Genomic DNA, 16,645 nt, shown 5'->3' with positions numbered 1-16,645 from the left:
GAGGAAAGGCATCATTTACCTGCTGTGGAGATGGAAGGAGGAGTGAAGGGCCATACTGAAAGCAAGGGAGATGTCAGTTAAATATCAGAAACAATTAAGAGCCAGGTCTGTTAATTGGAAGAGATCGCCCAGGGAGGCAGTGGATCCCCAGTACTCAAACTGTTAAGAGTGCATTGGGTAAAGCATTTGCCAGAAAGGCACAGGTGCCTTCCAGCAGCGGACAGGGTAGAGGAGGTCCCCTCCAATCTTCTCATCTACAGCAAAAACTGAAGAGAGCTGCCATACTGGAGAAAGACTGCAGCGTACTGCAGCATGGCATACGGAGACAGTTCCCCACCTGTGTGAGCATTAGACTGAAATGAAGTAACTGAAAATGGAGAGAAGCAGCCTGGTCCAGCAGGTAGGGCACTAAGTTGAGACCTGGGAAGCCGGAGCTCAGGCTGAAGGTTGTACCTGAGCGGGCCAGAGCCCGTCACCCCCTGCCCATGCAGTGGATCTCCCCCTTTCATCCTTTATCTGCTCCAGCTTTCCCGTGCGGGGTGGTCTGAGGGCACGGCAGGGTGAGGGTGAAAGCAGGCAGAGAACTGGACACGTATCAGCAAAATAGACATGCTGAAAATACCTCAAGAAGTGTGGTTGCCCATGAACTTTTACAAACTTGGTGACTCATTCGATAGTGTTTTTAGGATAGATTGAGTGCATGGAAGAAAGAGGAGGGTGGCACACCACATTCAGGGCACAATTACTCAAATACAGTTTATTGATGGCTCACAGTCAAAGCATTTTGAAAGCATATGGGATCAATACACCAACTAGCACAGCCCATGAGAGGGGACTCCTGTGAGAGGGGGCCTCTTGCACAGACCACCAAAATCACAGCAGACAAAAAAATGTTTTTCATAATGTCATAGAGGATTTCAGTATAAGAGACATATGGGAGTCTTAAACAGCCAAACAGAAAAAAAATCACTGGAGTTTCTAAGAAATATAGCTAATTGGAAGGGGATTGAGGGTAGGAGCAGTTAGTGCACCCAGAAGCAAGTACTGAGCTTTGGGCCCAGTCAGAAAGATGTGCTGGGCCACAGGATAGGAACTGGGGAACACCTTAAAGTTTAGTTCACATTTTGTACAGACAAAGGGCAGACCCAATCAAACAGTTATCTCTAGGGGTTTGAAAGGGTTAATTTCACATAACTGAAGAAAATTTTGCTGAACTAATTGGAAGAGAAAATGTAGAGGAAAAAAACAGGACTGAAAATAGACAGTTCTTTAAAAAGAATTCATTAGCAGGCTGAGAATTCATGTTTCTGCGAGAGGGCTGTTTTAACTAAACCCTTGCTGATCAGTACCTGTATAGGTCAGACTAGATATATCACAATTTAAAAATTTTACTGTGAACAAGAAATGTTATTTTTAAGTTATTCAGGAAATAAGGAGAAATTGTGCATTTCTATCAGATGACAGAAAAAGAAGATATTAAATAACATTTCCTTGGGTTGAACACGTAAGTCAGACCACTCAGCCCATTTGCACCCACGAGTCCTAAAAAGCTTCAGCTTGCCAACACACATCAGGCAGTAACATTTCAGAAAACTGGAAGAAGGCCAACGTGTTCTTTCTCCAAGGACACGTGCTACACACACAAGCAGGAAAGATAGTTGGGGCAATGTGAATAACTTTGGTAAGGCTTTTGTTGACTTATCACTGGATAACCACTCCAAACAACAAATAAGGATTATACAGCTTCAGTACTGTAAACAGTATGTAGACTAAAAACTGGTGATAGATCTAAAAGAGGTTATTAGAGAATAAACATTGAGCAATCTTAAAACGCACCCTCAGAGACCAGTTTCAGCCCCCATGCTGGTCAACATCTCAATCTAGAACCAAATAAAAAACTGTCTATTAAACCTTGCAGGTTAGCCAAGCAATAAATAACAAAGACAGTGCAGTCATGGAGCACAATCTGGACCCCTTGGCAGGCAGGGCCTATTCAAGTAAGGTATGCTGCAGTGCAACTAAATATGAAGTCGTACATCTAGGAACAACGAATGCAAACAGATGCCAGACTGTATCTGGGACTGCACCAAACTGACGCTGCAAAGGATGCCGAGGTCAGAGCAGATAAGCAACTCAGCAAAAGACTAGGGATGAGTGGGCTAATGCGATTATGGCATGTACAGAAACAGGGCAGGAGTCTGGAGGAGATTTTATCTCCATATACTGAAAGTATGTGTGCACTCTCTTGTTTTAAAATGATACTTAAATTCTACAGCACACTTAGAAAAGAGAGTGGAAAAACTGTTTTAGACTGGAAAAAATTCTCAGTGAGGGACTTGAAAAGCTTAATCTGTTTAGTTTATCAAAAGGTAGATTCAGAAGCGATGGTTGTCAGTGTGTTCAAGGCAAAAAAGTGGAGGTACTAATGAGCCCTTCAATAGAGAAAGCTTTAGCTATACACTGCTTGAAACTGAAGCTAGATAAATTCAAGGAAGTAATAAAGTATGAATTTTCTTAACAGTACAGGTAATTAACCTTTAGTTTAATAATGGTACAAGCAGTGCAAAGTAAAAGTAGTGAATTTTCAGTGTTACAAATCTTTAAAACTGGATACTGCATAGATGATTTGCTTCAGGTAAATGCAAGTTTCTGGGTGTGGGTGAAACTGCAGAGCTTACTCTAAGAGATTTGACAGGATCATCTTCTAGTTTTTAACTCGGCAGCATAATCTATCGCTGCCGGTAACATCGGCATAACTCCTCTTTGCTAAGGTAAGGGTGACAGATTATAAACTATTGTATCTGAAGTGTCAAAAGCATTCAGTAATTAAGGCAAACCAAAGCTCCAGCCTTCCTCGGCCACCCAGACAACTTACTCAGAGATGTGTACGAAGATGTCAGGCCCTCCATCCGCAGGGGTAATGAAGCCATGGCCTTTGGAGCGACAGAAGCATTTACAGACGCCTTTGTAGATGGGACCCTCCGATGCTCTCACGGTTCTGCAAAAGAAAGCACAAAAAGAGCAGTTCATTGCTGAGCATGGATGTGACAGCTTCCAGGTGTGTCAGCCAGAGCACACCAAGCAAATGGGCACAATGGTCCAAATACTCACTCCCAGTGAATATACTCCTCTGTAGCAACTGCTTAATACTCAGTTTCATACACTGCACGTTTTGCCTGTAGCCTTTTTAAGGGAGATAAAGATGATGAAGATGTTTGCTAGCATTATAATCTATCAGTTGCCATCTTGAATCCATCTGCTGTATCACCCTGCCAAATTTTCTTTTAGACGCTATGCTAAATGTAAGCATCTCACACCTTTCATGAGTTCAGGAGTACCAGTGTGCACCTAGGTGTTGTATGTGCTTTCATAAATTTAACAGTAAGTGTGTGCATGTATCATCAAGAGAATGCAATGCATAGACATGTATAAATGTGTACACATGTACGTATATACATATACACACACCCCTTCTGCATGCATGTCTATCATTATCCTGCCAGACTAGGATCCAGTGAAGTCAATATTTCACCTCCAAGTGACTCCAGCAGGCTATGAAGCCTAACTGATGTGCGTAACACCAAGACTCAAGACTGATCTCCTCCTCCACTGTCATGGGACCTGTATTTTAAAACAAGACAGATTTGAAGACAAACCTTTAGGGTGACTTACTGCCATCAAGAAAATCAACTTGCATGAACTATGACATCCTGAAAACTGTGTGATTAAATCCTTTTCCCCGTCAAATATGCTGAGCTGAATCTCCAGAGATCCAAACTCACTCAAATACTTTCATTAATGAAGCCAACTGGTTTAGACGTCTTACAGGGTTTACACAGAAGAGTTACTAGATTGGGACCTTCTCATGACATGACTATCTAGTAGGTTGCTTCCATGTTATAAGAGGATTTTGGTGCAATTCTTCGAATCCAGTAAGCGATCATGTTGCCATTTGGTTACATGAATCATAGCAATTGTGACATCACTTTCCCAAATGTTTAAAAGTTTACTGAAGTCTAAATAAAATAATTAAAAAGTGTGGTAACGGCTCTGTTCCTTAAGGCAAACTAACACTAAAGAAGTACAGTTGAAAGTGTTAAAGAAAGAAGAAATCTCCATTAAATCACTTCATTTTCAGCTCTATAAAGCTGTCAACGCACCTGACGCCACAAGTGCCTGTTACACAAAAAAGCACTCACTGCCCTAAATAAGCCATTAAAGCTCAATTGCATCTTTCAAGGAGATAAAGGACTGTGGGGGATAAGGCCCCACACTTGCAATGAACCAAAATTAAATAATCCCACCGAATAATAAGCCACTGTCTGTCACATTCATCTTTTCTATACAACTGTGGGGCCAGAGCTCACCTAGAGCTCCTCTTGTTTAAAGAGGACACTAAAAAAAAAAAGAAAAAAAAACAAAAGAAGTTTAAACCTATTTTGATTTTCAGGGCAAACAAATACAGCAAGATTCCTACACTAATTAACGATTCAAGAACTGTGGAAGCCAAATAACAAATTCTTTACTTTTGTAAGAACCAGACTAGCATTAACAGCTGAGAAGAATTACAAAGAGTTCATTATTAACACAGCACTGAGGCAAACTAGCTTGGAATTGCTTTTCAAGGGCAATCCCAATTATCAAGTCAATTATGTTCCTTTTAGCAATCTACTTCCATTACAAAGTTTAGGGCATTTGAAGGCTTTTGGAACTGACAACATATAAATTTTTCTTCTGCTGCTGCTGTTCTTTTTTGCTTCCTTTTGAATACAGAAGTAATAATACAAAGCATCATTGAGATTGATGCTCTTTAAATCTGCATGGATAACTCTTGAAGAAAAGAGCTGGGTAACACTGCAAGAAGCAAAAAGGAAAAAGCATGCCAACTAGATTCAGTGGCACAAAATAGGCTAGCTGTGGGTTTGAGATCTTACTTCCACAGTGTTTCACTTAGCACTGCCAGACTTCCCTTACACAGAAGTAGCTGCAAGACTGTGGCCTAAATGCAATGGATTGACCACAGCTTCATGTTACACTCTCAGACCCTGATTCGAAGGCCACTGAGATTAACAAAGAAGCCCACATTGCCTTCTGCAGGTCAGCACCTCACTGGGAGACCCATCATAGGCACTGGGAATTTTTTGCAGTGGCCAACCCTTCCAACACCATCCTCTGCTGCTGCACTGCGGAGGAGTCCCCTTCGGGCAGGGGGTTCCAAGGAGCCTGCACAGCAACACGGGGCCACAGGAAAGCTCAGGGAAAGCCAGCTCTGCTGTAGGATCACTACCTCAAGTAACTACAAATAGCAACAAACCTCATCTCATTTTAGTGAAAACCTCATATAATCTTAGAGAATCAAGGAGACCAGGGTTCACAACCTTGAAACCCAACATATTCTTTTACAGGTCTATTTGAGCAATCTTAAGATGGAGATATGAAAGCTGAACAGGAAAAGGAAACAAGCCCTCTGAAAAGTGACAGGGTCATGAACCATCCCTAAAATGTAACCTGGCTGATGGCAGCATAGGTGTCAGGAGTCAAAGAAATAAAACCTCCAGCGAGGTCTGGTCCAGTGCTTCAGGGGCGGCGAGAAGAGAGGTCATGCCAAAAGAGGAGGTGGAGCTGATGAAGAAACACCAACAGGAGCTGGTCCTGAGAGCCACAACCCAGTGTCTGAAGTGAAGCAAAGCTTCAGACAAGAAACTCCATTTTGAAAAATCTCAGTGTATTTTCCCCTCCCTGTAAAACTCTGGTCTTAAAGAGTGGAAAAGGCTTTGAACATCCTTTATGCAGAGCACTGAAAAACTACAGGTGATTTGGACTAAAAGTCTAGTGGCATCAGAATTTATTGGAGAAGAGATAACAGTAAAATACCAAAGCACCTTCCAGACACACCTGCCACCCCCCCACCCCGACTCCCTTCACCTTGGAAGGGGCCAATCATTCTGCCCAAAGGCAATCGTTTGGTTGTTGTCTATGAAATGCAGGTTTCCCAGTACTCACGCTGAAAACGTCCTGGTCCGTCGGGTGGGCAGCGGACTGGGGATGAGGTACCCTCTCATGGGCGACGGAGAGCGATCTCTCGCCCTGCGGTTTTCAGGCAGATGGAGAGAACCAGGTGAGGGTGGAGAGGTGGGGGACTGCTGCGAGGTGGATGAAGTGGGCTCAGAAGACATTCCTGATGCCTGAGAAAAGCCTAGAGAGAGGAAGAGATCTGCACTTAGCCCCAAATGGTAATTGTCATAAAAGTCACAAATTCTTCAGCTGATGATTTTGTAAGAATACGACTCACTTCCTGCAGACGTACATGTGGATGCAGTTGCACCAAAAGCCCCTGCTCAGTGTCAGTGAGTTCGTTTGGTTTTTTTTTTTAAGTTTATTGATTTTTAAATCTCACAGCTTTTGTAAGCTATACTAGGAAGCTCCACTGAAAACATATTACTCCATGACCAAGTTGTATTTGTTTACTCCTGCCTCACTCACAAGCAATGGCTCCTGAAGCAGAGCTCAGCCCCAACACTAGGTATAAGTGTGCCCCATGCAGCTCCCAGACAGATGGGGTTTGACCACTGACAGCACAGAGAAACCTCCTGCATCTGCACACAAACACGTTACAAGAAAGAAACACTAGAAGAAGAAATGCTGAAATAAAGGCTGCGCCTCCACTGCTGGATGCTAGTTTTGCGGTGCAATCGCCGATGCTAACTTCATTGCTGCTGCTCAGCTTTTAGCACAGCTCTGTCAGAGCTTGTAACACCTTCAGCTTGACCGCAAGAAGAAAATCATATGAGTGCTCCTTAATTCACTTCAGACAGAGTCAGGCAGTTAATTTACTCTGCTAAGGACAGGAACATGGACAAAGCTGGCAGGCAGTGGCTAACTGGCAAGGAGATGACCCCTCCAGCCTGTAAAGATCTGGCAGACCTAGCAGTCCCCTTTGGCAGGTTGAGTCTGCTACAATCTTCCAGCAACTAGGAAGCCAATAGTCCACATTTGCATTCAGACCCCCAGCAGCCCAAGTTAGATTTGCTCCTATTCACATCCTACAGCAGAGGAGGGAGAAGGTCCCTTTCTCAGCACACCAACAGCAATATGCGTGTCACAACAAGCAAAACTCACAGAATCCATGGAAAGAGAAGGACTGATAAGAAACAGCGGCCCTTCTACACACACAAATGCATGGCTTACAGGTACAGCAGTGACAGAAAGAGAAATCAATCAGCACTGCTCTGGTATTACTGTCCGCATTGAAAGGGGAGTAAGCTGTACAAAAATAACCAATAACCCGCCACACTCTTACTTAAGAAAATCTAAAAATATCTGGATATCTGGATGAGTTAGCAAAAAGTGTGGTGATCTGGGTCAAGCAAATACCATGAAGGCAAGAAAAGCTGCATTTAAGACCAATAGTTTCACTGAACTGAAATCTCTCATATCCATTATGCACCCTCCTTTTGACACCCACACTCCCCAGCCCATGAATTATGGAGCAGATCCTTCAGATGACATCCGAGAGATGCAGCCTTCTTGTCAATGACAAATTCCCATTATTTCTTCCCGAAACTAAGGACTAAAATTAAAAAGGCCTCTTAAGAATGAAGTCACCAGGGAACAAAGGCTTTTGTGTTTAATTGCTCAGGGTGCTGAGAAGGTAGAAGTGGATAGTCATGTTCCCTCATGTACCAGCTTGAGCTTTCCACACTGTTCTCAAGAGCAACAACTCAGCTGAAAACAAAACCACAGCTTTACGAATGGCATTTCAAATTCGGATGGCGTTCGCCACTAATGAGCTAATGCCCTGCCCAGCGTCACGGCACGGTGTTCAGCTGAGACGGAGATGATAACACCAAAGGGACAGGATTTTCCAAACTTCCTCTTCCTCCAAAGAGACCTGCTGTGCTGGCTGGTACTGAGAAAGTCTCCTCAGATTTTGAAAGACCTCTCCTTTGGGTGCCTTGCTTTCAAGGAATGCATATTTGACATAGTAGGACTATAATAAGTCACAGGAAAAATAAGAGCAAACAATTAAAACCTCATTCTGATAACTCAGCACACATGGTCTGGCCTTTGCACAAGTGAAAACGCAGCTTTCAGAATCGCACACTTTCTCTCCTTATCTAAATATAAACCAGCTTGTCAGGTGACAAGCAAAATGCAGAGCTATTCACCCATCCACAGCAATACAGTAGAGCCAACCACAAAGTACTGCCCGTCCCCTTCCTCAAACAAGGGTAGAGAGGGAGGAGAATTTTCCCTCCTTTCTTTAAAACACAGATGAACCACAAAAATATTTACAAATAAAGAAGGATAAATGGAGTTAGAAGTGTGCTACCGTACGTTATTGTTCCCATTTATGTTATTTTTGTGCCCTCTGCTCTGTAAACATAAAATAAAACAGTGCTGTAGAACATTCAGTGCCATTTCACTGTACAAATACCCTTTTTGTTCTCTGCCCACGGTCAAAGTATATGAATGGCCTCAACTCTCATAATTTCTATTACACAAGTCCTAAATTGTGACCAGAGCTCGGTGAGAGCTGCTACACAAATGCATGTAGCTGGAGGCAGCCAGGAGCAGCTACGCTCAACTTCACACCCCTCGCAGCAAGTGAGTACAGCTCAGAAGAGGAGGGGATGCAAACAAGCGGCAGTAGGAAGCCTGTGGCTACACTACAGCTCAGCAACAGTCTCTATTGGCATGTATGTTGTACCACTGCATGTGCAAGTGCACCGGCACATCCATTTGCCTCTTAGGCTTCTCCAACAATCGTAACAATTGGACGCAGTGAAAAGGATTGGACGCTGAATTACCAAGTTTTACCGTGTGCACTGCATACAGTGAGATGACAGCAGCTCCTGCCTCCTGCGAACCTCTGCTCAGCTTGCTCAGTGCAGATCACTTCATCTGAACCTGTTTGAAGACAAAGGTGGAGTTTAGCTATTTCAGTTTGTCCTGGTGCGGCCACTGTCTTGACATTGTTCACACAGGGATTAACTCGTTTCCATTGGTAGCACTCTTGAAGGAGCAGAAACGCTATCCCCACTTGCACATGCAGCTGGAGGAACTCCGAGGCTGGGCAGTGTCTAGGCAGGAAGCCTACGGCAAACACTCACACCAAAACCCCACGCCCCCAGCCCTCCCAGCCTCCCTGTGCGCAAAAGTTTGCCTTTCAAATGCAGTTACTGGCAGTCTTCAAAGATGCTTTTCAGATGTTATCCTGGGTTCTGAACTGACCCTCTGCAAATCAAGAATCACCCTTGGGATTCAGAGCGCTGCCTACCAGCCCTTCCTCAGCAGCCACAAATACCTTCCCCTCTTTGTGACTAGCTGCACAAACCTACCTTCTTACATCTCTCAGGAGCCCACCACCTCCCACCCCGTTTCCATTAGTTTTCCCCTCTCCCTCCAGTCCAGCCACCACTCTCCACTTCCCTGTGGCAAGGAAGGCACCACAGGAACCCCAGACCGCGCTAACGGAGCGCCCCGCCCCGAGCTTCCCACAAGCATCCCACTTGCTGTGCCTTGTGAAGGCAACCAGTACTTCACAGCAGCAAGTCATAGCTACAAAAAACCCAGCAGCGTGAGATTCCAGCTACAACAGAGATGAAGGACAATTACAGACAGCACCTCTCTTCAACCTGAGCCAGCAAAATATTTGCCGTTGGATATTTACAGAATGAATGTAACATGACGCAAGGTGGTGATATTTTTCAGACTCTTTAGGAAACTCCAACCATGTGCCACATTACCCTTAAATCTGCCCATATTTCAACATACATAATTCATCTTTCACCAACATCTTTTTTTTTTTTTTTTTTAGACTGTAGGTATACACTAAACTAAAATATAAATAAAATAAAACACAATACTTATTTAACATTTGAAATCAAAAATACTTTTTTTTTTACCACACTTTTTTTCAGAACAATCGGCCAATGTGCACACAAAGAGACCCCAAAATGTCATCTGTAACAGGTGACCTACAAAGCACAGAGTGCAATACATGCAGGAGAAATTTCTGATATTCTCCATAAAATACTACCCCAAAAAATCTATTTAAGTAATTAAGGTTGGGGGTATGTAAACACCACCATCATTTCTCTATATATCTATACATTCTTTTTCTATTCTTAAGTCTAGCCCATACCTCTAAAAATACCCTAAAAATAGCAGTTTGGGGGAAGTTATGCATTCTGACCAGCACAACACTACCACAGAAATCTAGTCTCACTTTTAATTAAAGGAAATGCCTGGAAAAAGTCAAAACGGGTCACGTAGGGTGACAAGACTCCAGGAAATCTCTCTGTCTATGAACAGTTTCTTTTTCACACAACAGACACTGCAACACATCCAGCAGGCACAGAGCTCATAGCCAGGAAATGTTACTCTGCATGCTTCAGTGCTCCAGTGCAGAGAAAAAGCTCTTTCTAGCCTCCTTAGCCTGGAAATGAGACTCTCTGGAAGAGCTGCTTTCAGAAGGTACCGTGATGGTCTGTGAACAGGACAGCACTGGCCACACATGCCTGGAAAACCAGACCTTTCCTCAAAGAGAGCGCGAGGTTTCTGTACCCCGAGAGCAGCTGCTTTCAGCTGGGTTTTGCTGGAAGTTAGCTCTTTCATTTCAACCTCTAAAAGGAATGTGGACATCTGAAAAATTGTTTTCTGGGCTTTCCTTGGATTTATAAACATCAAGAACTCTTTTTAAGTGACTCACCATTAAATGTCCTGGTTTCCAAATAATTCTACACAGCTGCATTTCTTTCCTTCTCTAAGGAAGCCATGCAGATAAACCCCTGAGCTTTGCCTGCTCTTCTGCTGACAGCTACAAGCTCTTTTCAGCAAGAGAAAAAACACAGCTCCATGGTACACAGTGAGCACTACAGAGACCGATTCTGCTTCAAAGCACCCTTTCCCAGCAGTATGTCCTTTGCTCTCATCTACTCAAAGAGTGAAGGCAGCAGGACCTCTACTCCCCGCATTACCTTGCCCTGATGAAGGAGAGGAACTGGGGGTGCTTGGCTCCCAAGGGTGCCCCCAGTTCCTCTAAAGCAGCTCCCTGGCACCTCTCCAAGGCACCCGAGCACCCACTCGCCCTGAGCACCAGGTCACAGCGCTTGCTCCCACCCGCAGTTTCTTTCCAAAGCACTTTCTGGCACTCGGACCCCAGTGTATGCAAGGATCCCAGCGCCGCAGAGCATCACAGCACCCTGCGTCACAGAGTTAAGCACTTGCAAAACACACACAATTACAAAACAGCTGGTTCAGAAAGCTTCCCCTTCCAGCTTAGTTTGCATGACTAACCTTCTGCAATTAATACTGGTATTTCAATTAACACTGAAACTCAGAGGAGTTGCAACATGCATGTGACATGTCAATGCAAAGGATTACAGTATAAACATTACGCTCTTAGAGGCTGCAGAGGAGTGCCCACATACTGTAGTGATTTGGCAGTTAATGGAGACCAGGTCATTGCCCAACCATCCCCATGTCCAGTAAAAGCCTAATTATAAGGCAAGCAAAATACAACAAGGAAAATTCCTATGGCTTGTCTGTGCATACAAATTAATTTGGATTAAAACAGGGTTGAGTTTAAGCAGCAACAGCTATTTCCAAGCAGTCTCAGCAGTGAACACCTTTTCCTCAAACGCTTTGGCTGCCCTTCTGCTCCTCTAGTGAGCAGTTTGCTGTGTCTAACAGCAATGCTGCCCGAGCAGCACAGACCAGCCCTGCACAGCGGAGACCACAGAGAGGGGCGGGAGGGGAATTAAGCCACCAGCAGCCTATATAGTATATTGATAAAGATGAGGACTTCTTACAGTCCTGTATTTTCCACTGTTCATGTAAGCTGCCAGATGCACTTAAAAAAATGCATTCAGGTTAAGGAACAGAGTGGATAGTTAGATTAGGTAGATGTTTCAACTGGTTTATGGTTATACTGAAGGATATATGGTGATACCCCGTAGCTCATTCTATCAAAAATACAGAGGAATCAAGATCCTCTCTTGCTGGAAATCCAGTATTTGCCGTGATTGACACTGCATAAACTTCTTGCTCCCAACTGCACAGAACAGAGTTAACCAGGGTCCTTCACCTGTAAGCAAACACAGGAGGCCATAACGAGCTGTAGTGTGTCAGCTGCCACAGGTGATAGTGCTCACTAGGATTTGCCTAAAGGGAGAGTATGCACAATAACATGAGCAGGACCATATTTCATCCTGGATCTTGTCAAAAAGTATTTCAGTGGGAGCAGAACACAACAGCACCCAGCGGTAAGGTAACTTCCTCGGGACAATGCTGGGCAGCAGTCACCACGCTGGGAAGAGCACACAGCTGTCCTGAGACCAGCACACCTCCCCTCACACTCTCTCACAGCACAAGTCAAGACTTCAGCCTGCTTACAGAATCTCACTTATCTAACTCTTTTTGTTTAAAGATCAGATTAAGAGAGATGGAAAACTCTCCCCAGCTCATGGAGAGCCCAAACAAGCAATGACAGGTCCCAGGCAAGCATCCTCCTCTGGGAGCAATTCCCAAGCAAGGATGAAGATGATAGTGATAATTAGTTCATGTTACTCAGGTGCAAGTGTTGCCGCGTGACTTAAGTTCTTGTGCACATGTATTATTGGCTAATGTCATCAAGTATTTAAATGACTGTCACCTGCAATGCTGTTCACTTTGCTTTGGTTATCTCTAGTACAAACCAAGTCCACAACAAGGCAGGGACAGCAGGAAGAGTGGGGATTCTCAGGAGCACCCGCTGTGCCCACGCTATCATGGCTGCAGGGACAAGGCCACGAGAACAGTATGAGAAGGGCATGGAAACAGCAAGGGAAAAGTGCTGTCGCAGCAGCTCTGGGAAACCCTGCCTGATCAGCAGGGGGAAAAAGTCTGCGGTGTTATGAAGAGTGGACCCATAGCATTGCCAAGGCTAAAGGCTGGAAGGGACTGAGCTGTGCTCTGCACTGGAGCTGCCACCTGCACAGCATTAGCCTGTCCTGTGCACTGAAACCCACTCCCATGGGGCGAGTGCAGGCATCTCCAGCACCAAGATGCACTGTATAGTAGAGGCATAACCTTACCTGAAATGTAAGCCCACAATAAGTCTAAAGATTGTGCATACAGCTTCATTTCCTTGCCCATGCAAATCTGCAGGTTACAGAGCACCATGCTTGTAGTAAGCCTGGGAGACAGACCTGCACATCAGCCCCTGCATTGATTGCCTGCAACTGGGCAGGACACAGCAGCCTCTCGCCATCCAAACACAGCGGGACCAGGTGGGACCCACCGCAGTAGGGACGAGCTGTTACACCCATCCATGTGCTGCTGGGGCACCTAACGGCCCAGACCTGAGCCACTCCAAGGCACAGCTGCAGGCAGACTGTGAATCATCACTCCTGGACTAGCAGGATCACCATGCTGAGCCAGCACAAGCCTGGGGTGTGATGCCAGGCATCTTGCCTTGCTTTCAGTCTGCCAACTGCTTTCCGCATGAACTGCCAGTCTACAAACCCAGCTGTTTCTGTAGCAGCACGGTGACACAATGTCACAGCACTGTCCAGCTGTTTGCAAAATCACTGCCAGCAACACCCACACTACCAGAGCTGGGAGCAGAAGCACATATGCCAACTCTCAAAGCCCTGCTACAAGTGCTCTTTCCCTGGAGCCAAGTACACAACACGTCACCTCCAGTAGCAAGTGTTGCTTTCCCCAGATATAAGTTAGTCTTCACATGTCCCAGACGGGCTGCAGTAAAGAGACAGGGACAAAAGGCCTTTTGCAGTGAAATGGAGGAACACGAGGATGACTTTACTCAGTCTGATGTTGATAGCCAGGTGCGGTTGCCTTGGTCAGTTAAGTATAAGGCAAGTACACAGTGGTGCTTACCCTCAACATCTTTCCAGCATCCTGGATGTACAGTTTAAATAAATGCCAAACTAAAGGTTGCACAGTGGCACTGAATAACCTATGAGGTTTTTTCATGGCCTTCCTAAGTTCATACCATCTTTTAGCACACACATTGTCCTGTGGCAAGGAGTCCCACAGCTTAACTGCCAAGTGAAAAAAAACCACCTCCTTTTAGTGGATAGTGAGGAGTGGCCCTTTTTACGGAGAAATTAAGAAAGGACAGTGAGAGCAAAAGACAGAGCATAGCAAATGAGGTAAGAAAAGGAAAGGGAAAGGCATGATATGCAGGGGACCAAATGGGAAAGAAGCATTAGCTCAGAGTAGCACACAGGGAAGGGTGCAGGCTTATTCGCAAATCAAACCTTAAATTTTCGACCAGAAGTGACATAAATGGGATAGAGATAGAGAGCAAGAGGAGCTACAAGCTTCTTTCTGGTGTTCCCCCTCCCCACTTTTAAATTTCTAAGCACAAAAGAAAAACCTTATGCCTTTTTAAAACACATTTTAGTATTTCTAAATCACTGCCCTGATTTGTCACTTCAATGGCTGCCATTACTCTTTCTTAGACAATAAGCGTTACTAGCATCAAATATTTCTAGAGAGTTAGCTTGCCAAGAAGTTAGCTGGTTTTGGCCAGAAACCAGATACTATCTATTCAATGTTTTATGGTCTCCAGCACAGAACCATTGTACTGATCACTCCAGACTCCTGCTCCCTTCATCACGCCTCCATTAGCAAAGGCTGGGAACTCCGTTCTTGGATAGCAGGGGCAAGATTTAATACACTTCATCCTATTCTTGCTAAACACACTTAATCACAGTAAGCTTACTTATTTACCAGATGAAGGACAATATACGGCTGAACAGGGAACGAGCTGTCCCTTCCAGTGCTTGCTCTCAAGCTCCGCAACTCAGCTCTTCCTTCAGTGCTTCTGCAAGTCTGAAGCTCTTCCTCTGCCATTACTTCCATGCTGGCACATTCGCATGTGAATTTATTCCAGGATTTATTTCATTTTTGGCAGAAAATATTTATACAAAACATGAGAAATATCACACGTGTCTTGTGTCTAAGCATCTTAAGGCTCATCTGCAAGGCAAATGTGTTTATACAGCGTCATACTATTATAAAAAATAGTGATACATATGTAAATCCCTAGGCACTTGTGAAAAGTTCTCCCTTTTTCAGCCTCCCCTCACATCACAAAACTTCAGCCACGATTATGGGAAGTTTGTTCATGTGCAATTTTGAGCCTTTTAAGGCTACTGAAATGCCCTGAAATATTTATGTGGCTCAAGTGTTACTCAGAACAGTAAGTTCACTATGTTGCCTCCCTAATCAACATTTTCAATAGGGAAAAACAGTTCACATTACAGAGATCTATAACCATGGAAATTTATGAGGCATACAAGTATTGGCAAAGGAAAAAATAATCCTCTGAGGATATTTCATCTGCCAATATTACAGCAAGATGCAGATGGCAGGGTGCAGAGTCAGAAACCACTCACAAATAACTTGATCCTCACACCAGTACCATGAGGCACCCACAGACCCCAGTCTCCCTTTTTGCTGGGCCTGGCTCTATTTTCTGGCTATCCCAATGCACAGGCCATCTCCCAGTCTCACTGCCTGACACCTCCTATGCATTTTTTTTAAGCATCCTAGTCTAATAACCTGAGTATATTTCAATTGGATCTCTCAGAAATCAATTAAACAAAAGGTTTGTGACTGAGACGTCATTAGGAACATGCATCAATATCAGTTAATGACCGACAGATATATAATTTACTGAAACACTTCAGGAAACAAAAGTCCTCTGTATTTGACACAAGGGTAAAGAGAATTCTCACTTTCTGTTGAGCAACAAAGAAATGCTCTTGATTTCCATTAAAGCCTCCTCCTGTCCCATCCTGTCCCACAATTTCCTACCTGCATCCTACTTCCCAGGGTTCGGCAGCACAACTGCTCCCTATACAAGTGGCTGCACCCACCATAGGTTTTTCTACCACAGCAAAGTTTTAAAACTACATTCCACCTGCATGAAAGGTTAGCAACTGGCTTCATCACTCCAACAAAGATGGCTTGATGAAACGTATATTCAGCCTTTGCTAACTGACAGAGCACTCAGAGGTGCAGAAATGCACATTCCATTAAAATCAAAAAAAAGGGAACATTTTTACACACACACACACTTAAAGACAGAAGATGGGATGACAGACCTAAATTTTAATGGAGAAAGTTCATATATATATACATATATATATGCTTATAGATCACTGGCCCATTTAACAATTGCATTTCTGTTTTTCTTTTTCCCTCCACCGTATTTCTCAACCCAGTTTATAGTATATCTCACTATGCTGTACGCCAGCTTGTGCTTGTGACCCTGAGACCCCACTCGGTGTCCTCATTTCCTCAGCTCTGAAGTGAAGATAACAACCTCCTTTGCAGCAGCACGCTGAGGACCAGCCATGTCTGTACCTTTAGATACAAAACCCTGACTGAGCCACAGAGGTTCATCAGGCTGATGATAGCCAGCCTTGGCTCCCTGCTATTGTGGTTTAACGCCAGCTGGTAACTAAGCACCACACAGCCACTCACTCACTCCCCCTCCAACCCAGTGGAGTGGGGGAGAGAATCAGGAAAGAAAAAAAAAAAAAAAGGTAAAACTCATGGGTTGAAATAAGAACAGTTTAGTAGAACAGAGGAAGAAACTAATAATGATGATAATAACAACAATAAT

At 44.2% G+C, this 16,645-nt stretch overlaps 1 protein-coding gene across 3 annotated transcripts in view; it reads right to left on the bottom strand.

Annotated features, from left to right (window-relative positions):
- Positions 1-16,645, bottom strand: part of CARHSP1 (calcium regulated heat stable protein 1) — a 38,304-nt gene that overhangs the window by 11,845 nt on the left and 9,814 nt on the right. Inside the window, exons 2-4 of one of the 3 annotated variants that reach the window (XM_052773437.1) lie at positions 8,821-8,910; positions 6,004-6,196; positions 2,876-2,998 (exon numbers count right to left, since the gene is read on the bottom strand). In XM_052773437.1, coding sequence (XP_052629397.1) covers positions 2,876-2,998; positions 6,004-6,176 — 296 coding nt within the window. In that variant the 5' untranslated portion in view covers positions 6,177-6,196; positions 8,821-8,910. Of the gene's footprint in view, positions 1-2,875; positions 2,999-6,003; positions 6,197-8,810; positions 8,911-16,645 lie in introns of all 3 variants that reach the window. The other 2 variants (XM_052773435.1, XM_052773436.1) reach the window with 2 other exon arrangements.

The sequence above is a fragment of the Harpia harpyja genome, chromosome 21 (assembly GCF_026419915.1).
Source record: "Harpia harpyja isolate bHarHar1 chromosome 21, bHarHar1 primary haplotype, whole genome shotgun sequence".
Classification (NCBI taxonomy): Eukaryota; Metazoa; Chordata; class Aves; order Accipitriformes; family Accipitridae; genus Harpia; species Harpia harpyja.
This window is presented reverse-complemented; position numbering and strand designations above follow the sequence as displayed.